General features: G+C 38.4%; 1 protein-coding gene across 2 annotated transcripts in view; it reads right to left on the reverse strand.

Moving 5' to 3' along the window:
* The window catches only part of TGFBR3 (transforming growth factor, beta receptor III), a 143788-nt gene that overhangs the window by 90000 nt on the left and 27641 nt on the right, over window positions 1–26147 (reverse strand). For both annotated transcript variants that reach the window (XM_006898961.1, XM_006898962.1), the window contains exon 2: window positions 8567–8704. In XM_006898961.1, the coding sequence (XP_006899023.1) occupies window positions 8567–8704 (138 nt within the window). The remainder of the gene's footprint in view (window positions 1–8566; window positions 8705–26147) is intronic.

Below are 26147 nucleotides of genomic sequence, written 5' to 3' on the forward strand. Positions count from 1 at the left end.
ACGACAGTGCAAACCAGAGAACTGCCTGTGGTTGGGTGGCCGAAGCCCAACATATTTGGGCCATATTTTCTTTTTTTCCAGTTAAAGAAAAAGGAATAAACCAGATTTTGGCAACCCCAGCTTCTTCACCCACGCCTCTTCCCTTCTTAGAAACACAAAACTGGTTTCTAAATATTAAGCATGCTCCTGGTATTAATTTACATTTTTTTCATTGAGATTAAATTTTTATTTCTTTTTAATCTAAAGCCAATGGTATAGAGTTTGGTTCCTCTCCTTTATTTCAACTGTCCATTTTTATTGTTGCTTGGACTTGCTAAACGGGCAATGCTCAGATTACCATTTTCTGTTTCCAATTAAACTGGGATGTCATACCTAGCAGTTGTATTATCAAGGAGTCAGGAGGAACTTTAGAGATCAGCTGGCAAAATTCTGTCATTTTAAAGATAAAAAATAGAGGGCCAGATCTTGCTCAATGATGTATAACTTGTCAGAGGCAGAACCAAGACTCTTAGAGTCATCTCATTTCAGGATCAAGACATTAACTAGAAAGAAAAACTAAGATACCCTCTTGAGTTGGGTTTTCAGAAAAGCAACATTTAAATCGGAATTTCAGAAAAGCAACAAACAGCTTTTAAAGATGGCTGAAACATTGCAAGGCATGCTTTAAAATTATTTGCTCTTCATCTGAAATTCAAATTTTACTGGATACACTTTTTATTTGTTACATTTAGCAACGTTACCTCAAAGGTCAACACCCCCTAATACTCCTACTCCCCACTGCACATAGGCATTCATGTATTTGCATATCTTCTTTTCTTGATTTTAGTGACTGATAAAAATAAATTAAAAAATGATTGCTAAGGAAGAAAAATCACAGCACAATAATCTCAAGTGTAAATGAAGCTGAAAAGAGTATGCCGCTTATTTCTTGAACTTTTACGGATTTCATTGTTTTCAGCTGGCTTTGGTTTTGATACCCATTCATGGGAGCTCCTTGTGTTACAGAGCAGAACTGCTCCACCCTTGTGTTACAGAGCAGAACTGCTCCACAGGGTTTTTCCATGGCTGCAATCATTACAGAAGCACACTGCCAGGCTCCTCCTTCTACAGAACTGCTGGGTGAGTTCAAACCACCAACTTTCAGATAGCATCCAACTGCAAACTGCTTGTGTCACCTGGACATATTCTAGAAACTTTTCCCCCTTATGCATATGCCTGACATCAGCATGCCAGCTAAGGTTTCAGGACTAGACATTTTACGTGACTAGGTCTCAAGCACTGATGTCTCATTTTGATAATTTCTACTTAGTAAAGGATTCCTGGAAGGAGGAGTGGCATCCACTTCTGTAATAGCTTGCCTCCGGAAACCCTATGAACCTGGAGAGAGGATGAAAGGCACCCAAGCATAGAGGACTCTCCTTCATAGGGTCGCTATGAGTAGCATGCAACTTGACGGCACTTAACAACAACAAAGGACTCCTTAGTATATAGACCTTGCAGATGAGGAAGCTCAGGGTTGGAATGCAAATAAACCAAGATTTTAAAGAAATAAGAAAAAAGATACATGGAGGAAGGGTAAAAGATTTTAAAATTTACTGATTTTACATGATCATTTTAAAGAATACTACACTAAGTGTCCTTTATAATGGCTTTATTGAGATATAACTGACACCATGATATTCACTATATCAAACATCATCAATGTCTTAAATAGCATCATAGAGTTTGGTATATTCATCATTGTTGAGTTCTATCATCTCAAAAGAACATTTTCATTGTCTCAGAATACTATCCACATTCAATCCCAAATCTTCCCTCCCCTGAACCTTTGAAAGGCAACTACTAAGATACTTTCTGTCTCTATAGATTTGCCTATTCTGGACTTTTCTATAAATATTATTGTTGTTGTTAGGTGTTGTCAAGTATGACTCACAGCAATCCTATAAACAGATCTGAACCCTGTCCTAGTCTGTGCCATCCTCATCGTCTCTGATATACTTGCTGCAATCAATTTATTAACCCATGTGGTTGAAAGTCTTCCTCTCTTTCACTGACCCTCCACCTTTCAAGCATGATGTCCCTTTTCAAAGAATAGCCTCTCCTAACAACACACCCAAAGTATGTGAGATGAGCTTTGTCATCTTTGCCTCCAAGCAGTCTTCTTGATGCACTTTCTCCAAGACACAGAGGTTTATTCTTTTGGCAGTCCACTGAACATTCAGTACTCTTCTCCAACACCACAACTCAGAGGCATCAACTCTTCTTTTTTCATCTTTATTTGCTATCTACCTCTCAAATGCATTGCAAGTGACTGAAAAGACCATAACCTGAACAAAACTATAAAACATCTGGCTTCTTTGACTCAGAGAATTCAGGTGGGAGTTGTACTGCTAACCCAAAAGTGGCTCCTCTCTTGTGGTTCAAATTCACCAGGGGCTCCATGAGAAAAAGATGGGCTATCTTCTCCCATGTTATTTACAGATTCAGAACTCGAAAGAAGCATCAGCTATGAGTTAACTCTGATTTGACATGTTATTGTTGTTGTTAAGTACCGTAGAGTCGCAGGCGATTTCCAGACACCCTATTAAGGTGAGTCCTCGACGCTTGGGTGCCTTTCATCCTCTCTCCAGGTTCATAGGGTTTCCGATGCCAAGCTATTATGGAAGTGGATGCCACTCCTCCTTCCAAGCTTGTTATAGCATAAATACAATATTCCTTTTTGTGGCTAGGTAATATTCCATTTTATGGATAGAACACATTTTATTTATTCATTTATTAGTAGATAAACTTTCAAGTTGTTTCAACCTTGGGGTTATTATATACACTGCTGCCATAAACAGTTGTGGACAAGTTGCTGTATGAACAGGTTATCTGTTCCCTCAAGTATTTATCTAGGAGTAAACTGCCGACTTATACGGAAACTTTATGTTTAATTATTTGAGGAACTGTCAAAATATTTTCCAAAGCTGATGCACCATTTGACATTTCTACTAACAATGTATGAAGGTTACATCCTCATCAAACCTTGTTATTACTTGTCTTTTTAATTATAATCATTCTAGTGGGTATAAGGTGATGGTATCTCATTGGGGTTTTGTCTTGAATTTGCTTGATGATTAGTAAGATTGAGTATCTTTTCATGAGCTTATTGGTCATTTGTATTTTCACTGGAGGTTATGTCTATTCATATACAAGCTAGTATTAAAGATCATTTAATACTGGAGTTCTTCCCAATATGTCTAGCAAACTCAGGTTGAAAGTTCAGACATCTACTGAACAACTGTGTTTCTCTTTTTCTTTAGTGTGCAAATAATTATATCAGTAATAATACACATCTACGAACCTTCAAAAGGAGTCTTAGTGGCCTTCTAGGTTAAAATTGGGCTGCAAACAGAATCCATTAGCCACTCCTTGGGAGAATAAAGAAGAAATTTTTCATTAACATTTATGGCTTCAGAAACCCACTGGAACTGTCATCCTGAATCAGGAAAAACTCTATGATAGTGGGTTTCTTGATTCCTTAAAGCACTTTATTTGCAGTTTAAACCGGACACTGAGAAAGTAAATCTATATTTTTCTATTATTGCATCAAGGGATATATTGAACCTATTCACACTCTTCTGGGATATTATTTTACATACTCTACAAAAGGAAAGCTATAAAGCTGTGACAACTTAAGTGTGTGTTGTAGCTAATACTAAAAAATCCACTACTCAGGAGCTCTGCTGGCCTAGTCAGTGAGGCACATCACTGCCTACTCAGTCGCAAGGTCCAAATCCACCAGCTCCTCCATGGATGAATAATGGACAATCTCCTCCCAAGTGTGATATACTGCCTCTGAAAAGCTGCTGCTTGGTCAGTTACGTCAAGTTCTGACTCAACAGTACATAAAAACAACATCCTAACTGATAGTCTACTACTTGAAAATCTCCTGACATACTCACTTTTCATCCAACTCTCAAATTCCTAGGGAACTAGAAGAGCAAGCAAAAGCAAGATCACATACTGAAGAAATGAAATCTTACATTTTCCCTCTTCCCTACACTATAAAATCATGAGACAGCCTGGAGTAATTTGACAGCAAAAAACAGATCCTTTTATTAAACAGTATTCAAGTGTAATGTTTTTCCACTTGTGGCAGCTGAAATATTTTAGGTAATGCAAGGCTATCTTAACTAATTATGGAAAGTTTCCTTTTATAATTTGAGCAGTTATGACAATACGGTTATGTCCATTTAAATTAAAGGACACCCTTACAGACAAGTAAATACTACTACTTGAACTTTTCCCATAACCCTATTAAAAAAAAAAAAAAAAGCAAGGGGAGCAGGGAGAACTGTTAAAAGTATTATGACTCCATCAAGAAAATAAAGACAGCCTCTGCCAGTAATGCAAATCCTTCGCAGCTTATCAGGGAGAAAGCAAGGACACAGGGCCCCAGGGCATCTTGGACTGAGTGAGAGCCGAAATCCATCCTTTGTCCTCATCTCCTCTAAGTGCTCTGGATAAACTGGAGAAAACAGATATGTGAACAGCTAAGCCATAGTTTCTAAAGATTCCATGAACCTTTTAAAGTGTTTGGATAAAACAATTTATGAAAAATAATTTAGTTAACATATTCCCAAACTCTGGAGTCTCTGAATGATGCAAACAGGGAACATGCTTGCCAGTTAACCAAAAGGTTGGTGCTTTGATCTATCTGGAGGTGCCCTGGAAGGCAGGCTCAGTGATCCACTTCTGAAAAATCAATATTGAAAACCTGCTGGAGCATGATTCTGTTGTGACATATGTTGGGGTAAGAACAAATGGTCACCATGAGGCAGAATCAGCTCAGGGCAACTCATTTAGGTGGTTTTGGTTGGTTGATTGTTTTATCCCCAAACATTTAACTATTTATTAACTATGATAAAAAGATAAACAAAACATACCACTGGCCTTCTGTCCAGGAAACTGTTGGACTTTCTGTTGCAAAGGCTGTCAAGCTGAAGAAAAGGCACTGACATTCATTCTGGATCACAAAGAGGAAGGTCACAGCCTGCTGTCCTTCCTCACTGCAGCACACTCTCTGTTGGAGCGCAGACCTTGTGAGAAGGCTTGCACCACTCCTTGCCTGCTGATTCGAGAACCTGAATGAACACCAGATGCTACACCAACTCTTTCAGAGCACACAGAAATGTGCAGGTGGGAGAAAAATTCCCTAAAGGTCGACTGTTGAGCAACACAACAGAGGTCAGCTGTCCGGGAATACAAATCCCAATGTTATCAATTCTACATGTGAAATCTCCTTATGTTCAATTAACTCCAAACACGGTTAATGCTTGGTTGTTTACTGTCTTCTTCTGTCATTGCCGGGATGTCTTAAATGGGATATTTAAGAAGCAATTTTTACAGATCTCAACCAAAATTAAACTAAAAACATACTAACTAGGAATAAGATACTTTTAGAACTATGATGCATACAGTCCATACTTTCCATCTGGACCCACAGACCAGGGAAATTGGAGCTCCATTTAAGCTAGAACCACACACTCTAACCATTTTACCATTAAATCCTAGGTGTAATATCTTTTCCACGTGCTTTTTACTATGACTAAAAAGAAATAAGGGAACTCTGGTGGCCTTGTGGTAAGAAGTTGCACTTCCAACCCAAAGGCAACTGGTTCAAATCTACCAGGTACTCCTCAGGAGAAAGAAAGACAATCTACAGCCTCTGATAACCTGTTGGAGTGTCAGCTATGAGTTGGTTCTGGCTCAACAGCACATAACAACAGGAGGTAATGTCTGTTAGTGCCAAGCACTGTTCTAAACATTTTATGAAAAATCACATTTAATCAAGATAATAAATCTATAACATAGAAATTATTAATATTCCCTATTAAAATAAAGGAAAATCAGCTTTGAGACATTCATTAATTTACTGAAGACTCCACAAGCAATAAGCAATGTAACTGGATAGTGTTCAATCCAGGGTTGGCAAAATCTATGTTCATAATCCTTGGAGAGGTGCCCAATGTGGTAGTCGCCACTATCCTCAAGTGGCTACTGAGCACCTGAAATGTGGCTAGTTTTTATTCTAAGTCATTTAAACTTAAATAGGCACGTGCACCCACTGTCTACCATATACTGGACAGCTTTACAATATAAGGCTAAGTGTGCGTATGATGTTATGATCTTGACTTCACTATCAAAATGCTTTTGACTACAGGAGACTGATAATAATTAGCCTAGGAGTTTGTAGAGTAGGTCTGGTGTGGGTTTGAGTCTGGCTCTATCCATAAAGAGCTCTGATTTGGGCTACTACATAGCTTTTCTACATCTCAGTCCCTCAACGGTATGAAATGGAGGATATCAGTGTTGGAGCCCTGGTGGTACAGAGCATTAAGAGTTCTAACTAAAAGGTTAGTGGTGTGAACAAATCCACTAGCTGTTCTTTGGACAAGAGATGAGGTAGTTCTTTCCTATAAAGATTTACATCCTCAGAAGCACAGGAGTTGGAATCAAGCTGGGTAGCGGGTTTGGTTTGATTTTATCCCCATCATCATAGTATTATTTAATTGTGAGAATTAAATAAGGTAAAGTATTAGTGTACTTAGTACAATAACTTGAATTTACTAAGTACTCATGAATGTACTAAAACTAGAATAACAACAGTTACATAATTATAATATTATTATTATTATTATATTATAGTAATAGTTAAATAATTTTTAATTATGAATTTTAAAAAGTCTCAATCCTCAGAAAAGTCCAACTTTTTAGTAACTCTTGCCTTATAATTGCATCAAGTTTCTAAATTGTTTTAAAATTAATTCAAATCTACAACAAAGTTCCAAGTTTAGTATAAAAAATTCCTATAGACCCTTTAACTAGAGTCACTAGTTTTTAACATCTTACCATGTTACTTGTTTTATTATTCCATTTATTATTTTATATTATTCACATATATATATTTTTATGAACAATTTTAGTCTTTCTCTCCTAATAAGTGCATTAATTGTGCTCCATTAGTACAAAGACATTCTCTTACATAAAAGAACTAGCAAATTCAAGAAGTAGGATATTGATACAAAACTTTAACCTACAGTCTAAATTCCAATTTCATTTATTGTTTCTATAATGTCCTTTATAGCAACTGACTTCCCCATCCTTTCCTAATAAGATCCAGATCAAAACCAATGTGTCTTTTGTGAATCCTTTAAACTGTAATGGTTTGTCAGCTTTTCTTTGTCTTTCATGGCTGACTGAAGAAGAGTATAGATCAGTTATTTTATAGAATAGTACTTAAGATAGTTTTTTTCCTTAATGTTTATTCATGATTCAATTCAAGTCATGTGCATTTCTGGTTAGAATATTTTGTGAGTGATACTGTATTCTTTTTCAGGGTATTTCATCTGGAGGCACACAAGTTCATCTGTCCCACAACAGTGGTGTTCATTTGGATTACTTGGTTAAGGTATTGTTGGGCAACACCATTATATGTATATTAACAATATTCCTTTTTTGTAATTAATATGCCATTTATGGAAAGATATCTTGAAACTATGGAACTAGATTTTTTTCCAAACTTCTTCCATTCCTGTTAGATTTAGCATGACTCTAAATTACTCCACCCTGATCACCTTCACAAGAGGATGGTTCTCTAACTCCATCATGCTTTCTATACTTACTGACACTCTTCTATAAAGAGGCCTCCCTTCATCCCCTTTTATTTCTCTATTTACCATTTGTATTGATTATAAATTCTTCAACTTTAATACAAATGACAGGAATCTACAGAACTGGATAAAGAATTATTAGGTGGGCAAAGTTTGTTCATCATCAAGGGGAAAACAGATCTTCTACTAGTTTGATCAAGTTAGATCTACTATGTTTGTAAACAAGACAGGTTCAAAAGATGAAGGCTCTGCAGTTAAGGACATCAGTGTGTAGCTCTAGCAACAGACAATGTGAGTTATCATTACAAAGCTGCACTAATGCTCATCATCAGACATGATATCATACTTAAAAAATCCTATCCAAACAACACATCTATTTCTCCACAACTAGCAAACTTGAATGTTCTGGCAAACTCAAAAGGACATGATTTACAAATAGTAGGTAATATTTGGATCTTTCCACAAGAGCTGGGTTCCAGCTTTTTAATAAAACACAAATGATTTCATTTTGGAGTTCGCTCTGCCATTTTCTCAACAAACAGATCCTCGAATTAGAAATTAGCCTGTGTTATATACAAATAAAATGGGTTTGTGAATATTTATTTGATGGTCAGAGACCACACAACTAGTGGCTGCTTGCAATATTTACATTGCTCCTGATGCCATATGGGGTCTTAGATCCAAAACCAAAGCTGAGGACACACAGACTAAGACTGTGTATGTTGCTTGGATGTACAAACTGCATCCACAATAAAGGATGGGTGCTTTGTTCCTGGGAGTGCTTCTCTCTGCTATCTAAATGCCTCTAAAAACATACTCCACATTTCACACTTTTTTGTTCTAATGAAATAAGCATGCTGTATCCTTGGGCTGAGATTCCATTTGGGTGGGGGGAGGTTTAAAATACTTACCAAGAAAAGTCTGGAGACCCCAAACGCAAGCCTCTCTGTCTTCAAATGCCAGATCAGGGGCTGTGGGGAGTTGAGCAGGAACACGATTGGCTTGTGGTGAATGTTGACTGAGGAAATTGGATTGAGGTGTAGGGTGACCTGGAAAGGGACATGAAGAGGAGAGATAGCTGAGCACTAATGACACAATAAATTAGCTCAGAGCAGCATATGGAATTCTTTTTTCACAGTTCAGCATTAAGATAAACAGTCTATAAACTAGTTTCAGAGTCTGTGGATAAAAATTTAAATGAATGTTAGTTTGAATTCTTTTAAACTATCAACATTTGATCATTTTTCCCCTATAAAAATGGCTACTGAATATGATTTGTACCACTCAAATCACAACTCAAACCAGCCAAAAAAAAGTAGAACAGAAACAAATAGCACAGATTTCCACTCTCCCACCCCTCAAGATTGGGGAAGGTGGAAAGAGTTAATGTGTTTGGTTGCTAATCAGAAAGCTGAGGTTTGAATTCACTCAGAGGCACTTTAGAAGACAGAATTAGTGATCTACTTCTCAAAAATTCTTCAGCTAGTGAAAGTGTTATAGGTGACTGATTTAAAAAAAAGGTGGTAGGAAGGCACAAGGGTCAGATCTATTGTTCATAGTTACTTTGAAATGAAGCTGATTCAATGACATGTAACAACAGCAACAACTATGGGTGAGGTACAGTTTTACTTGGAGAAACACGAGGTCACCATGAGTTGAAACTGACTCAACGGTAGCTATTCTCCATCTCCTAATCACACTCTGTCCCAAGTAAAATGATTAAGTTAACTTTGGATAACAAAACTTCCTGGAGACTGGATGTCTCTCTGGAGTTCTAAAGAAATAACTTTCTTTTCTTCCAGGTAAGATCCAACTTCTATAAAGTTAAGTGAGTTCTGCCAAAGAAGAGCGCCTAAAGTGAAGGAAAGGGAGCTGCCAAGAGGAGCTGCCAGTGCTTTCATCATCCCAGTGAGGAGCTTGAAGGGGTTTTCCAAAGAAATGAAGCACAAAGAACACACAGAATAAAAAGTGATTGTATACAGTCCCAGTCGGTGACTGGGGTAATCGGGATGGGTGTGTCAGAGGCGGTGCGGTTGGCACAGGATAGAGCAGGGTTTAGAGCTGTTGTGCATAGGGTCGCTATGAGTCGGAAACGACTCGATGGCACATAACAACAACAACAATACAGTCCCAGGTTTTTTGGGGGGAAAAAAAGGAAGAAAAACATAAACTTGGAAAGTCAGTTGAGATGGTGAACCAATGACAACTAATTCTAGGTTACCATAGCTTGTCATCTGCATCACAGGAAGCAACTGTGAGGAGTACTTGGGGAAAGGTAGTCTAAAAATGTCCCAAGGCACATGATCCAAGATGGTTCAATACAAAAAGGAAAATTGTATGTAAAGAAATGCTGAGTAGATACATTTTCAAATAAACATGTCTTACAAAGGCTTTCAGCACAATGAGACATGAGGAAAGACTCAAGAATCACAATTTGACAGGCTGCATCCACCAATGATCTCCATAAGGTGAAAAGGAAGGACAGAACAATATACATTAAAAACAGTACACATCAAAGTCATACTTACTATGAGAAGTTCTATGACTAGGATCACAGTCTATGCAATCAACATTAATACAGCATGAAAAGTACAACTACTCTTTGCCTTCTCTACTATTCCCAAGAGCCACAGACATGAGGATCAAGTTTCAGTGGGTACAAGATCTACTCTGGACATGACAGGTGCTACAAAGGCTCATGTTCCAGTTTAAGTAAAAATGCGAGTTGGCATTCCTTTCCAAAAAGAACTCACAGCAGATAAACTGCACTGTCCTCTACAGGGGGAAAAAAAACCCAAAAACAAAAAACCAAAAAAAAAAAACAAAACCAAAGACAAAACCCACAAAAGAGCCTACTGGAAGAAATTCAAAAGAAAAGAACCCTCCATGCTACCAAATTCCAGAAGGCCATCACTGGTGAATCTCTTGCTGATTTAATGGCTAAGAATAATAAAGAACCTGAAGTTAGAAAGGCTCAATGAGAACAGGGTATCAGGGCTATCAATAAAGAAAAAAGGCTAAACAAGCACCTAAAGAGACAGCAATGGCTGCTACTAAGACTCCCACAAAAGTAGCACCTAAACAAAAAACTGTGACTCCGAGGTGTGAAGGGAGTGGGAGACAGAGAAAGCTGGACTAAGCTTTACATATTCCAAACAGCTGCTGGTTCACACTGATCTCAGTGTATCTTTTTAATTTGTTTAAGCACTTCCCACAATACCAAAGTCAATTATTACAATCCACTCTCAGGTTGTTAACAAGATAACAAGCCTCATTTATATTTTAAAACCACATGTCATCGTATATGTTGTATATAATATATAGTAGCGTTATGTGGTAAAGGATAAATTAATGTTTTAAATTTAAAAATTATTGTTTTAATTCCTTGCTTGTCAATGCAGCAAGAGTTCTTTATTCCATTGATAAATTTCACTTCTGTTGTGAACCACCAAGTTGGAACCGACTCATAGCTGACCTTCCAGCAGATTTTCAGAGGCTTTACATTGCATGGGAGGAGATTGCCTATCTTTCTCCCATGGAGCAGCTCCACTATACTATGTAATAACTTCTTGTTTATTAACTGTCTTCATTCTGAAACAGACATAAATCACACAGAGTAGGCAAAGATCTGCATTCCTGAAATTGTGCTTCACATGGAAATATGTCAGGAACATGAAGAACATTAAATTGATTGATGTAACAGCAAATTTATAAATTTACATGTTATCTAATAGGTACAAATAAAAACCCAGCTATTAACAATACAAAATAATGCAGCTGCTAATTCACATAAAAATAAAAAGCAATTATAATGAATGATCTCTGGGTCATCAGGATTTGAGGAAGACTCATCAACAAACCTACGTTAAGTAAATGACACAACCCTGCTTGCTGAAACTGAGAAGGACCTGAAGTGCTTGCTGCAGGTCTAGGACTTTAGTCTTCAATATTGATTGAAGCTCAACATCAAGACAACAAAGATTCTCATCACTGGGCCAATTGGCAGCACCATAATAGATGGAGAAGAGACTGAGGTTGTTAACAGTTATCGCTTGCTCAGCTCCACAGTCAATGCTCTTGACACCAGCAAGGATGTCAGTCTAGAGACTAAAGTGCACCTGATCCAGGCCAAGGTTTTTGTACTTGCTTGCCTATGCATCAGAGATCTGGACAATGACTAAGAATGATAGAAAAAGAATGAATTCATTTGAGTTGTAGTGCTAAAGAAGAGTCTTGCACCTACCATAGACTGCCAAGAAAACAAATAGGTCTGTCTTGGAAAGCGTAAAAACCAAGTTTCTCCTTGGAGACTAGGATTTTGAAGCTTCATTTCACATACTTTGGGCATGTCACCAGAAGGGACCAATCCTTGGAGAAAGACATTATGCTCAGAAGGGTGGAGGGACAGTACAGGAGAGGAAGACTCCAGATGAGATGGATTGATTCAGTAACTGGGGCACTAGGGGTTGGTGTGTCAGAGTCAGTGAGAATGACTCAGGACAGAGCAGGTTTCAGAGCTGTTGTACCATAGGGTCGCTTGGGTCTCAGGCGACTCAATGGCATATAACAACAATATTTCTGTAACACAGATGGGATCTTTTCTATACTGGACACAATCAAAATATTAAATCTAAATATGAAATGAATACTGATCTCAAGTACAGCTATAGCAAAGCACCATTTGCTTTGATTGGACAGACTCTCCTTCACAGTACTTGGGAGATGCTGTGAACTTGAAGAAATGAACTAACTGGTCATCACCCAAAACAAGAGGCTGCAGAAAAAGTGGAGGCAATGACTCAACTGTGGGATTAACTCAACAGAGAACTGACGATGAAAGTACTACTTGTTCTAGAGTATTTGAAAACTTTAGAGAAAACACTCTTTCATTTAATAGCATGTGTCAGTAAAAGATTTTGTCATTATGAAACTGTTAAATATTGAACTAAACCCTACTCCACCCCTAAGACGTGCTGGAATCCTAAGTGTGACTGTGATACTGTCAGGACTAATGTTTTCTTTATTTTATTAATTTGATCATATTCGAGTAGGGTGGGTCCTGAATCTAATACTTATGAGTTATAAAGAGAGCAAATCAGGTGCAGAGGCACACACATAGGGAAAGGCAAAAGAACATGAAGGTCACTTCTAAGTCAAGGAACCAAGACACATCTGGCACTACCCACAAGGAGGAAACTAACACGGCTGAGAAGGAGGAAACTAACAATACTGAGATGCTGGTTTAGACGTTTAGCCTTCAGAGCTGTGAGAAAATAAAATTCTGTTGAAAATCCTGTTGCTTAGTGTCATCTATATTTGCAGTATTTCTGCTACAGCAGCACTAGGGAACAAAAACACTTTATACTGGGCATAATAATGCTCCCTTCATTAACTATTCTGATGATTTTATTTGAAGTCCCCCAAGTATACAAGTCTTCTTGGAGCCTGTAGATACTCAAAACTTTAAGTCAAAGTGCACACTATACAATTGAACAATATGTACCTCAAATGAATAAGCAGTTTTTTTAAAAGAGAAAACAGTATTAGAGACAGACATTAGTGCTCACATCCAAAGACTTCCAGATGGTCAGAAGTGTCAAGACCTTGAAAGGAGAAAAGGTTTCTAGGAGCTTGTAGCTCTCTGAGTTTTCCTGGAAAAGGCTTTCTCTGCAGTATGTGGCAATGTCTAGCCAAGATCAATCTCCAACTTTGGCACACAGGGCCTGGGCAAAATCCCAAAAACTATTTGGCCAAAGAGAATTCACACTATGATTGAGAAATTTTAAAAAAATTTAAAAAAATTCAATACCTTTTTTTTAAAAAAAAAAAAAGTTCATTTGGCAGGGACAATGAGGCCCCCAAGCACTTGCTCACTTAATCCCTCTGCAACCTGTCTATTCCATTATTCTTCCAGTTAAATAAACCTTGCCAAAGGGAAGATAGAGGATAATAATAAAAATGGAAACTAGCAAAAGAATGAAGGCATAAAAGCCCCCGGAAATGTGGGAAGAACACACCTGGACTATCTGCTAAAGGACTACTCACAAAATGTCTTCATTTCTCTCAGGCTAAAGAAAACAGAGACAGAGAAAGAGAAGAGGAAAAAGAAAATCCTTTTTGAAATCTAGTTCACAAAAGATGACAGTTACAAGATGAAAGCATCCTGCTAAGTTTTCCATGGTTAGCCTGTGCAATGACTGTAGCCTGAGATCAGAACTGAGGTAAACTGCAGAAAAGAAATAATGTCCTGTGGAGACATGGTATCCAACAAAACTCAGTTTAGAAATCTATATAGTAGTTTAAAGAGTTGATTCTCTATTTTCTACCACAATTGCACATAAAAATTAGGATAGCAATTACTAGACTTCAAAATTAATAGCTATGCTATTATTGTTGGCTGCTATCTACCCCAACTCCTAATAAAAACACTGTCAGGTTCTATACCATTCTCAGGGTCAGATGAAGTTTCAACTGGCTGATTTTGAGAAGTAGATCACCAGGTCTTTCTTCCTACTTTTTCGCTAGTCTGAAAGCTCTGCTAAAACCTGTTCAGCATCATAGAAACTCACAAGCCTCTACTGACAGATCTGTGTTGGCCATCCTTGACGTGCACTGATCAGAAACTATACCTAAGTATCTTACATGGAAGGTGAGAATTCTCCCATTGACCTGCCAATAGCCCCTAATGAACATATTTCTCCTATTTTATAAGGAAATTAAAGGCATTTCTATAAAGAAAGTAAAGGTATAAAGAAATTTTCTGAGTGCTTTTCTGAACCTGAACCTAATTTTAACTAAATGAATGTTGGGTAAAAGAAAAATCCCAGCCAAATTTAAGGAGCACAAAAGCTCAAAGTGGCAAAAGCATCTTCTCTTCTCCTACTAGGAAGGATGCACTTCACTATATTATCATGAGGAAATAACAAGGATGATTTTCTCCGGACGTTGTTATGGTTTAGGCTTCACAGTTGTTCAAAGGCTATATTTGATAAGCAAAAACAATATATTATCTTAACCCCTGTAAAACACTTTATGAAAATCATTTATGTACATTCTTACTGGAAACGGGCAAGGGAGAACTTCTCTTTTCATGGAAAGATCCCATGTAAAATTTGTTTTGAATTCCGAGGGCTTAAACTATAGATGTTAGGTCATTGCTACATTGACTGAGATTTTCAATGGTATCTAATTGGTTAGACCCCTCTACTCCAGAAGTTCATTAAAACAAAGAAAAACAAAGTGAATGAAGTAACTGACAGGAGAGTCTAGCAGTTGTTCCATGGTGCTAATGTGTCAGTGAGGTTCATTTCAACATTTCTGATTCTTGTAACAGCCCCTATGGGCTCAAGAAACCATGAAGTCATCCAAAACACTACCAGAGAGATTCCTATTATCTAAAACCAGACCAAATAATGTTCTGCAAGGGATGACTCAAAAATCAGTTTATACTAAGACAAATAAGGAGCAAACGCCAACAGCATGTCTGTAACTCAGAGCCATAAAATCATATCCTAGTATCTATGTGTGTGGCTCAAGCATGTCAGAAGGTGACAAGGATGGCACAGGAGAGGACAGAGTTTAGATTTGTTGTTCATGGGGTCACTAAGGGTCATGCTCCATTCTATAGCACCTAACAACAAGTGTATGTAGTCACTGTCGGTTCTCTCTTCAAAAGTAAGGAGATACTCACTTGGCAGTACTGTTGGCAGTAATGAAAATATCCTGAACTTCAGTCTCTCAGCAGCTGTACTATAAGCAGACTAACAGTAATTTGTTTCAGGTGCCTAGGGTCCCAAAGATGAATTCAAATCTCATTGACAGTAGGACAAAGCTGCATCTCTGAGCAAAATCTAACCACAGACAGGTCTGGAATTTGCAAGTAATCACTGGAGGTAAAGAACAGTAGTACGTTGCTAGTTGTCACTGTAGTCTTTTAAAATGTACTGTAGCATCCAGCCTAAGAAATCCTTGCAGCTGACACTTTATTTATCATTGTGTACCTCCCACGGTTTAGAGGCTGGAGTGAAATAATTTCCTTAAAACATTTTGTTGGGGGAGTGGAAAAAACAAAATTTGGAGAGAGGTAGATTTGGAGCATTAGAAATTTTCTTTCCTCCCCTCCCCCACCGCACTCTCTTTCAATTTCTAGAAAATCTCAATTAGTAGATACTGATTCCAGGAACTCCTACCTCTCAGTGACCCCTACGAACTTTGGTAAGTCAAACTGTCCATTCTTTGTCACGTAGAGCAGCATTAAGGGCAAGGATTTCCAATCCTGTGGCAACTCAGGGTGGTAAAATGGTTACGTTTTCAACTACTGACTATACTTTCAGGAAGCATTTCTATATTTCGTTTTGTTTGATTGACCAAAAGATTGGCAGTTTGAATTCACCCAGTGGAAGAAAACTGCCAAACCATTTCAGAAAAGACACAATAATTCCCTGCAGAGCGCAGTTCTACTCTAAAATACACAGGGTCAGAGAAACTAGATGACGAGAATGTCAACTGAGACGCAGTTCACCCCCACACATTCATCTTAAAACCATTTACTGTGCTAACAGGGACACAAGCAAGACAGAAACTAATCTGAGGGCCCTCCCCAACCCCTTGTCGTCGATCCTCACAACACGATTCAAAATTCTCTGGGATCCTCTGACAAAATTTAATATGACCATAAAAAACAAATAAGTAAAATGAAAGTCTGAAATTTGAGAGAAAAACTCTGGGTCTCTGGCTCATATTTTTAATGTCTTGGAAAAATACTTGGAAATAAATATGGGTCTGGGGTTGAGGGGCAAGAACTCACAAAGAGTTTTTCGGAAACTACAGGTCATAACCCTCTAAAAGTGTCCAGGGAAAGCTGTCGGGGGATTTCGGAGACCCTGTCCTTTTTCTCCCAGAGAAGCCCACAGCTCAGCCTGTATGAGGAAGAAAAGTAGGAAAACAAGGTGACACTGGATATGGGGATGTTTGGGTAGGTACCAAGAAGAGCAATGCTGCTGCCGTCTGATGATGGTAAGTCTGAGAACAAGTGACAGGCCCTTTACAATTGTCCTACAATTAAGCACCGTGTCATCAGAATGTGGATGTGTGCTCTTCACTACCACACCACGCTCTTATCAGACTCTAGTCTGGAGTGTCTGCCACGTTCCTGGAAAGACACGTATCCAGCTAAAGAAAAGTTTCTCCTAGAATAAGAAACATATCACTGCAAAGAGGACTGAGGGTGGGAGTTGGGTGGTGAGCAGGCAGGTAGGTGATTATGCAATATTGATTATTAAAGAGAAGTTGGGGGGAAGAATGGAGGAGGAGGTAAAATGGGCAACAATGAAAATCTAACTTCTCTGTAAATGTTCCTTAAAATCACAATTAAAATATTTTTTAAAGGAAAAAGTGTAGCTTCTGTGAAATCTCTCCTGATCCCAAAGGCAGAGCTCTTAACTTTTGGCCTTTGCTCATGTTCCCACCTCTGGATAGCACTGTAATGATCTATTTAGCTGTTCGTTTCTCCTGTTGTCCCTGTGAAATCCTCAAAGGGCTTTTCAAGGGTAACAACTGAGTCATACTCACTTCTGCATCCTCAAGCCTGGCTTAGGGGCTAACAGAGTAGGCATTCAACAGAAGTTTTATGAAAGGATGATTTACAATTGGTCATGGGAATGGAGTAGGAGCAAGAAGTGTTTGTTCCACTGTGTATGGTGTTGCTATGTGTTGGAGACTAACAACTGTTATCAGTAGTAAATAACAAAATAGTTTCTCTATAACCTTACAAATATTTAAATACTTATTTACCGCTTGAAGAAAAGTACAGTGCAGGTAGAAAAGGAAAAGTGAGAATAAATTTTAAAAAAATTAAACAGAAACTCTGAATTGTTGTTAGTCTAAACAATGTCCCTTATGTGCTGTTAGGTGCTATCAAATCACCTGTGAATCATAGGAACCCTATGTACAGAAGCCCTGAACCCTGCCCTGCTCTGAGCTAGTCTCACTGACTCTGACACACGTACCTCCATTGCCCCAGTTACGGTATCAATCCATCTCATCCAGGGTCATCCTCTCCTGTGCTGTCCCTCCACCCTTCCTTCTACTTTTCTTCAAGATCAAGCATCACCATCTTTGCCTCTACCAGGATTAAACTAAATCTTTAGAGAAGTAATGACAGTTCTTTGGATTTCCCCACTCATCTAAAAGTAGAGCTTTATTTTAAAATCTTTTGTAAGTCAAAAGAAGCAATCATCACTCATTTATATGGGAAAAATATTTTTTTTACTGTTCTCAGATTAAAAAAAAATCATCTATAAATTCATACCAAGTAACATATAAAACCCAAAACAGCCCTAACATATCCACTGGGAGCTCTGGTGGCCTAGTGGTAAAGAGATGTGCTCCCAACCCAAGGGTACACAGTTCAAACTCAATAACTGTTCTGCAAGAGAAAGATGGGAAATAAATTCCTATGTGATTTACTGCCTCTAAAAAACCCACTGGAGTGTCAACTATGAGTGGGTTCTGACTCAACGGTACACAATAACAATGACACAGTGCTCACAGACAATTCAGAGCTATGGTTGCTTGATGCTGAGATACTGAGTACAGTTCCCAGAGAAGAAACTTGGTGACATCAAGGTGCTATCCAAGGTGTGCACTGCCTCTTTAAAAGCTTGCTGCAAATGTAAAAATCCTCTTTGGATTTCTTTTGTTAGTGAAAACAGGTACTAACATAGGGCTTTCATGAAAAGTGCAGTGGCATTAAAGGATCTTTCAAATATGTTTCATTAAAAAGCTCCTGAATATTGCACTACTTAAGCTGAGGTCTAATCTGTCCACATCTTGGCACATGCACATCTGTGTGAGCTTGTTGCCTCTTGCTTTTAAGCTCAAGATCTAAAATGAGAAAACTTGAGTTTCTAAGTTTGAGACAATTATTATTATTCATTAAATATGAAGTGAAATCTTCCCTAATCCTGAATAAGATCAGAATTACCATATAGGATTCTTGTAATAAAAAATAATTTATATTTATAATAAACACATCTCTTTGTAAACTTTAAAGGGTGATGAAATTTGTATTATTCTCTCAATAAAAGATGAAGAGCTAAATCTTTCAGACAACTAACATTGTTAGGTGCCAAAAAATCCATTCCAGTACAGTCAAATACGCCAAATCCATAGCATAATGACAAATGCCATAGACCTGGCTCACTCCCCATGCTCAACTCCACCTCCATTAGCACCTTAGCGAAGGACACTGAGCAGATTGTTTGGATTCTCCAAGCTACTGTTTATACACTTAAAAGAATGGGATATGTGCTCCTACTCCAAAGAGCTATTTTAAGGAATAAATAAGGCGACATATGTTGTTGTTGTTGTTATGTGCCGTCGAGTCACCTGAGACTCGTAGCGACCCTATGTACAACAGCCCTAAACCCTATTCTATCCTGTGCCAACCTCACTGTCTATAATACACCCACTCTGTTTACCCCAGTCACTGAATCAATCCACATCAAAGAGGGTCTTCTGCTCTTGCGCTGTCCCTCCACCCTCCCAAGCATGACGTATTTCTCCAAGGACTGGTCACTCCTTGCAACATGTCCAAAATATGTCAGACGAATATTCAGAATCCTTGTCTCCAAGGAGCACCCTGGATTAACCCTCTCTAGGTTGAACCTGTTCATTTTCTTAGCAATCCATGGTATTATCAATACTCTTCTCTAATACCACAGTTCAAAGGCATCAATTCTTCTATCCTCCCTAGTATTGTCGAGCTCTCTGATACATAGCAAGTGACTGCAAAGACCCTGGCTTGTATCAGGTACATCTTAGTCTCCAGAGTGACACCACTGCTTTTCAGTACTTCAGAGAGGTCCTAAACAGCAGACTTTCCCATTGCAATATGTCTTTTAATTTCCTAGCTGCTGGTGCCAACAGTGCTGACTATGGAGCCAAACAAACTGAAGCTGTGAACAATCTCAATCTCTTCACCATCTATCCTGATGCTGCCAATTGGTCCAGTGGTGAGAATTTTTCTTTCTTCATTTTGAACCTCAATTCATACTGATGCTTTGGACAGAATATTCAATGATCCAGGAAGTATTAAAAGATGGAGAGTACACAGAGTCATTGTATGGAAATGAATTGGCACACACAGACGAAAATTTCATGAAACAACGTATGAGCAAGAGCCTATGGTGATGAAGGAAAAATTTCAAGTTGGTTTAAAGGAATTGACAAAAAATAAGGCCCCAGGAATTGATGGTATACTAATCAACATATTCCAACTAACAGATGCTGCCCTAGAAGTGCTCACCAAGTTGTGTCAAGAAATCTGGAGAACAACCACTTGGCCAACTGATTGGAAGAGATCTGTATTTGTTCTCATTCCAAAGAAAGGTGATCCCACAGAGTGTGGAAATTATCGAACAATATCATTGATATCACAACCCTGCTTGCTGAAACTGAGGACGACCTGAAGCGTTTGCTGCGGAAGGTCAAGGACTTCAGCCTTCAATATGGATTGAGGCTCAATATCAAGAAAAAGGCATCATTTATAAACTAAAAAACTGATTGTCAAGTTGGAATCTTCAGAGGCTTTAAGCCACATATGGTAGGAGACTGGACTACCCATCCTTTTCCCTCAGAGCTAATGGTAGATTCAAACCTTTAGAGCGGCATCAGTCTGCATTGGCAACAAAAGTAGTCATAATATACGTGCCTCCTAATGAAAGAGTCTATGTGACAGTTCTTCAACAGATTTGAGAGACTTTGCACTGTCATCACCTCAAGAATCATCTCCTATAAAGATAGGCCTCCTTTGACTTTCCCAAACACTTTTCCTTCTTGGGAAATATTTCCCCTTCATTCCCACATGATACATTCATATCAGAGCTATTTATGAAGCAGACAGATTGCTGGGGCTTGGAAATTATCAAAAACAAACTATATGCAATTAGTCCTAGAATGTAGTGCTATGCTTAATATAAGCATGTAGGAATATACATAACAGTTCCATAGTTTCAAACAGATTAAATTACTGAAGAAATGCCACCTCCTTCAAAAAGGCTTCATTCATATCCTTGGTGTCCCCATAAGAATGCCATGTGCAGCTGATGTTCATGCTGATCTCTCTTTTACAGCATTAATCGCCTGCTGCTCTGTATATACTGAACTTAGTATTAATATTTAATGACAAGCAAATTAATGAATACATGAATAATTTCATTTTTTCTTTCCCCCCCATTTTTATAGCACCACTTTTTAATAACTTCATTTTAAAGCTAACATAATCTTGGCGAGCTCTGGTGGCCTAGTGGCAAGGAGCTGCAACTACAATCCCAGAGGCGAATGGTTCGAATCCACCAGATGCTCTGCTGGGGAAGGAGGGACAATCTTCTGTACCAGTCAGATCTGATTTGATGGTACATGCACACAAAAAATAATTTTTTTTAAAAAAGCTAACATAATCTCTTTCTATATCTAGATTTTCCTCTAAATTGCCCAGAGTGTCCTGTAACCCACACCATTGGGCCAGTGTGTCTTTCTTTCATAATTACTAAATTATGAGCAGTCTCACACAGTGGTTAAGAGCAGTGACTTAGGACCAGACTCTGGGTTTGGAATTTTAGCTCATCTTTTGCCTTGGGCAAGACTCTACAGGTATCAGTTCCTTCAACTGTAACTTGAAGATAAAAATGATCTGTATTATTTCAGATATCAAAGGATAAAATATGAGTAAAGCTATCAGAACCACTGGTCTAATGCAACATATAAACATGTGCTTTTTAAGTCAGTTGCTCCTTCTGCTATTCTCTAGAACATGTTTTTCTCTCCATTCCTGTGGTTCCTGAGGAGAGCCTTTCCATACTAAACTTTAAAGTTAAAACAGCTCTCCTCACAGTCCTCTAAAATCTGAACTGCTGGCACAGCTTTGAAATTAGTCCACATCATCTTCCTAAACTAACTTCTCTCTGGGCACACACAAGCCCTTTGCCAACACTAATCTCCTAACTTGCTCTCCTGTCAGCTCTAAAAACTTCACACGTCATGCTCCAAGGCTCTTACTCATGACCAGTCTCCTAACCAACACCACCATTATGGCTTCCTTCCTCTGGCTTCATGCAGCCAGGCTTGGAGGTACTTCAGACTCCCAGTACAATTTGGGACAAGTATTTTGGTGGTGTTATTGGTTTTTTTTCAATACAATGTATCCTGAATGAGATACCATCTATTTCCACACATTTATTTACCTTGACACAATCAACCATGCTCACCCTCTGCAAGCCTGGTTAAGAGCTCTACCAGCTCTAACAGCACCAGAATGGTTGAGACAGCTGCAGAGGTTTCTGTTTCCCTGGAGATGGAAGTTTCATGGAAGGCGAAGAATCACCACAGCAACCAGACTTACAAAAACAGTCCATGGGCTTCAGCCTCCAAACTCTGGTAAAGCAATTTGTACTCCGTGAAAAGACTGAGGCATAAAAGTTGTAAGATGATCAAAGTAAACACTGCTTCTCAAGCATCATTTTGTTTTGCTGATTTCAAGGCATCAAGTCACAGCATCAAAGTTGTATTATGAAAGATGAACATCAAGTGCCAAGGATTTGCTAGTCTGAACTAACTGCTCTAGTGCAAAGGTCTAGAGATAAAGTCATAGCACATTTTCCAAAACAATCATTCTGGATTTGCTGTAAGAGCAGACTGATGTAGAAACATGTATGCCATTATATCAAGTTACCTGGCCCATAATAGAACAGCTGTTGGTCTCAGCCTTGGATTTAAAGGGCGGGGGGGAGAAGGAGTGGGGGATGACTTTTCTGAACACTTTAAACAGACTACCCCATTTTGACCTTACATGAACTAACCCTTAAATATCTAAAAGACAATAATTAAGCCTTATTAAACATTTAAATGGGAGAATGAACTATTCAAAGGTCTCTGACCTGCTTACCCTAAATCTATGCTATTTTAAATTGCAAACAGTAAATTCACAGCACATTCGTTCACACTAAATATTTTATAGCACATTGTTTATATATAAAAAACCTTGTGGTGCAGAAGTTAAATGGTCAGCTCCTAGCTAAAAGGTCAGTGGCTCAAAACCCCAGCTACTCTGTAGGAGAAAGGGGTAGTAATCTGCTTCCATAAAGATGTCTAACCTTGGAGATTAGGAAGCAGTTCTGTTGTGTCCTATAGGGTACTATGAATCAGAACTGACACCACAACAGTAGTGTCACAGCAACTTACAAAGTAAAGCAAAGAAAAAAGAAATGTCTTTACTGAATCTACAAAGGCTTTCAGCTTTTATGAGCATGATTAATGTTAATAATGTTAATGACAGGGAGCTCTGGTGGCATAGTGGTAAGGAGCTGCACTGCCAACCCAAAGGCATGCTGTTTCAGTGCACTAGCTGCTCTTTGGGAGAAAGATGGGCAATCTCTTCCCATGCAATTATACTACCTCCAAAACTCAGTGGAGGCTCAATTATGACTCAGTTCTGGCTTGACCGTACATAACAACAACATGCTAATCAGAGTTTGAATATACAGACAGTTTTCTTTTGATAAATTCAAAGTGGTCTATCTGGATGGACTTACAACATCCTAAAAAATTAGAAAAGAAAAATGTACAATTATCATTTTCAAGACTATCCAGAAAAAGAACTCAGAACCTTAATTATATTGGCCATACATAATATAGTCATAAAAATAGTGGTAGTAATAAATCTGTAACTTAAACTACCCTGAACGAGAACATTTGGAAACCCAACAAGAACGAGTGAGGTGTAGTCACCACTATCTCCTACACCTATTCCCTAGGATGCAATCTGGGTATAGCAGTGCCTCTGAATCTAATTGGAGGTAGAAAGGTCACTTGTACAATTTCTGGAGTTTCTGCAAAATGTCCAGTGAATCAGTAGGGAACCTGCTATCCACAAAATTTATTATACTATTCTGTTCTCCCACATCACCAAGGCCCAGCAGTTTTCCAATACACAATCAGCAATGTCAAGCACTTAAAAGCGAGGACTTAAGGCACTTGCTGCAGAAGATCAAGAACTAGTCTTTAATATGTATTATAGTTCAACATCAAGAAAACAAAAATTAGTCACTAGGCTAAAGGGCAACATCATGATGGACAAAAGGCTGAAATTGTCAATGATTTCATCTTGCTTGGACTTACAATCAACACCGGTGATATCAGCAGTCAGGAGATCTGCAGATGTATAGCACTGACAAAGTGTACTACCAGGGATCTCTCCAAAGTCCTTAAATGCAATGATGTCAGTTTAAAGACTAAGCACCTGATTCAAGCCACAGTCTTTCCAATCTCCTGATATGCATCTAAGAGCAGGATAACAAGTAAGTAAGAATAACAGAAACAGATCAATGCCTTTGAGTTGCAGTGTTGTAGAAGTGTGCTGAATATCCCATGGACTGCCAAAATAACAGATATGTCTTGAAGTGGTCCTTAGAGGCAAGTATGGTAAAGCTTACTCTCATATACTTTGGGCAAGAAGATATTCATTGGAAATGGACGTCATGCCTGGGAAGACAGAAGACAGTGAAAGAGAAGAAGACACTCAATGAAAAGGACTGACTCACTGATTAGAGCAATAGGTTCAAGTATGTCAGAGATGATGTGGAAGGCACAGATAGGACAGGGTTCAGCTCTGTAGTTCATAGGGTCAGTATGAGCCATAATTGACTCAAAAGCACTTAACAACAACAGCATTTAAATGAGTTTCTGGGTGGCAAAATGGTTCATGCACTCAACTGCTAACAGAAAGGTTAAAAGTTCAAGTCAACTCAGAGATACTTTAGAAGGCCTGGCAATCTACTTCTAGGGGAAAAAAAATCAATTACTAAAAAACACTAGAACAATAGTACAGTTCTACTCTGACATATATGGGTTCACAAGGAGTATGAAATGACTTTATAGCAACTGGTTAATATCTAAATGTTTCATAAAGACAAGTGAATGGCCAAACTTTAAGACTTGCTCAGTCTTTTTCCAGCTTCTCCATGCTCTATCTCCAGGTTAACAACTGTGTAGTTAGTAAATCAATAGTCCTTAAATGCAATGATGTCAATTTAAAGACTAAGCACCTGATTCAAGCCACAGTCTTTCCAATCTTCTGATATTCATCTGAGAGCTGGACAACAAGTAAAAATGACAGAAAAATAACAATGCCTTTGAGAAGTTCTTATTTTATTTGTTTTGTACAGTCATGTATTCATCCTGCAGTCACCGAAAGGCTACTATGTGTAAGTCAGTCACTTTGCCAAGCCAATCTTTCGCAAAAAATTATATTTTAAAAAATATAATTTACATGCCTATTTTTATGAGTAATAAACATGTTATGTTATCCTGGGGCATCAATATTTAGAATAATGTCAAAATATATTTCTTTAAATGAGTAGGTTTAAAAAATAAATAAAATAAATGAATGGTATAACTAATATGTGAATACCACAAAAACCTGTAAGAGAAGTATATGAAACTTATATCTTGGAAACATCATCCAGTTAAAAAAACCAAAACCAAGTCAGGCATAAAACTTGCCTTCAATAAGTTCACAGTTTTACAAGACAGAAAGACACACAAATGAAATCACTTTTGTGGGGAGCACGAAGGGAGGCACTACCTGAGCCCTGGGATAAACAGGCAGAGAAACCTAACACTAAGGAGGCAGAACAAGGACAGCAGGAAATCGTCATGAAAAAATAGCAAGGCAATGGATGCAGTGGAGAGAGATCTGAGGAGCATTTTAGTCAGATGGAATTTATTGAGAAAAGAATGAAGTTTAAAAGGAAGACAGGGACCAGATTATATCAGATCACATTTAACTATGGTTTTCCTCCTCATAAATAATAGATGCACTGGATTGACATGGTGACTGTTGCAATGGACTCTTGTGTGTCAGAAAGTGTGAGGATGGCACAGGACAGGACTGGTTTCAGATCTTTTGTTCATAGGGTCACTATCAGTCCGTACTCGACTCAATGGCACCTAACAGCAAAAAGTGTCACTTAGTAAATCACTCTAGCATATTAACTTACGTGACATACTTCAAATACATCTCAAAAGGCCAGGTATCATTCACCCTCTCCTTGATATTAAGCTGGAGCCAACTCATAACTTGACGATCTAGCTGGTATGAGAGGCTCCAAATGACACAGGAGGATGTTTGTTGTTGTTATGTGCAATTGAGTCGTTTGCGATTCATAGCGACCCTATGCACAACAGCCCTAAACCCTGCTCTATCCTGCGCCAACTGCACCGCCTCTGACATACCCACCCCGATTACCCCAGTCACCAAATCAATCCATCTCATAGAGGGTCTTCCCCTGCTGCACCGTCCCTCCACCCTCCCAAGCATGATGTCCCTCTCCAAGGACCCGTCCCTCCTGGCAACATGTCCAAAGGATGTCACATGAAGCCCCAGAATCCTTGCCTCCAAGGAGTAGCTTGGTTTAATCCTCTCCAAGATGAATC

The sequence above is a fragment of the Elephantulus edwardii genome, unplaced genomic scaffold, assembly GCF_000299155.1.
Source record: "Elephantulus edwardii isolate Elephantulus edwardi_28Jun2011 unplaced genomic scaffold, EleEdw1.0 scaffold00242, whole genome shotgun sequence".
NCBI classification, from domain to species: Eukaryota; Metazoa; Chordata; class Mammalia; order Macroscelidea; family Macroscelididae; genus Elephantulus; species Elephantulus edwardii.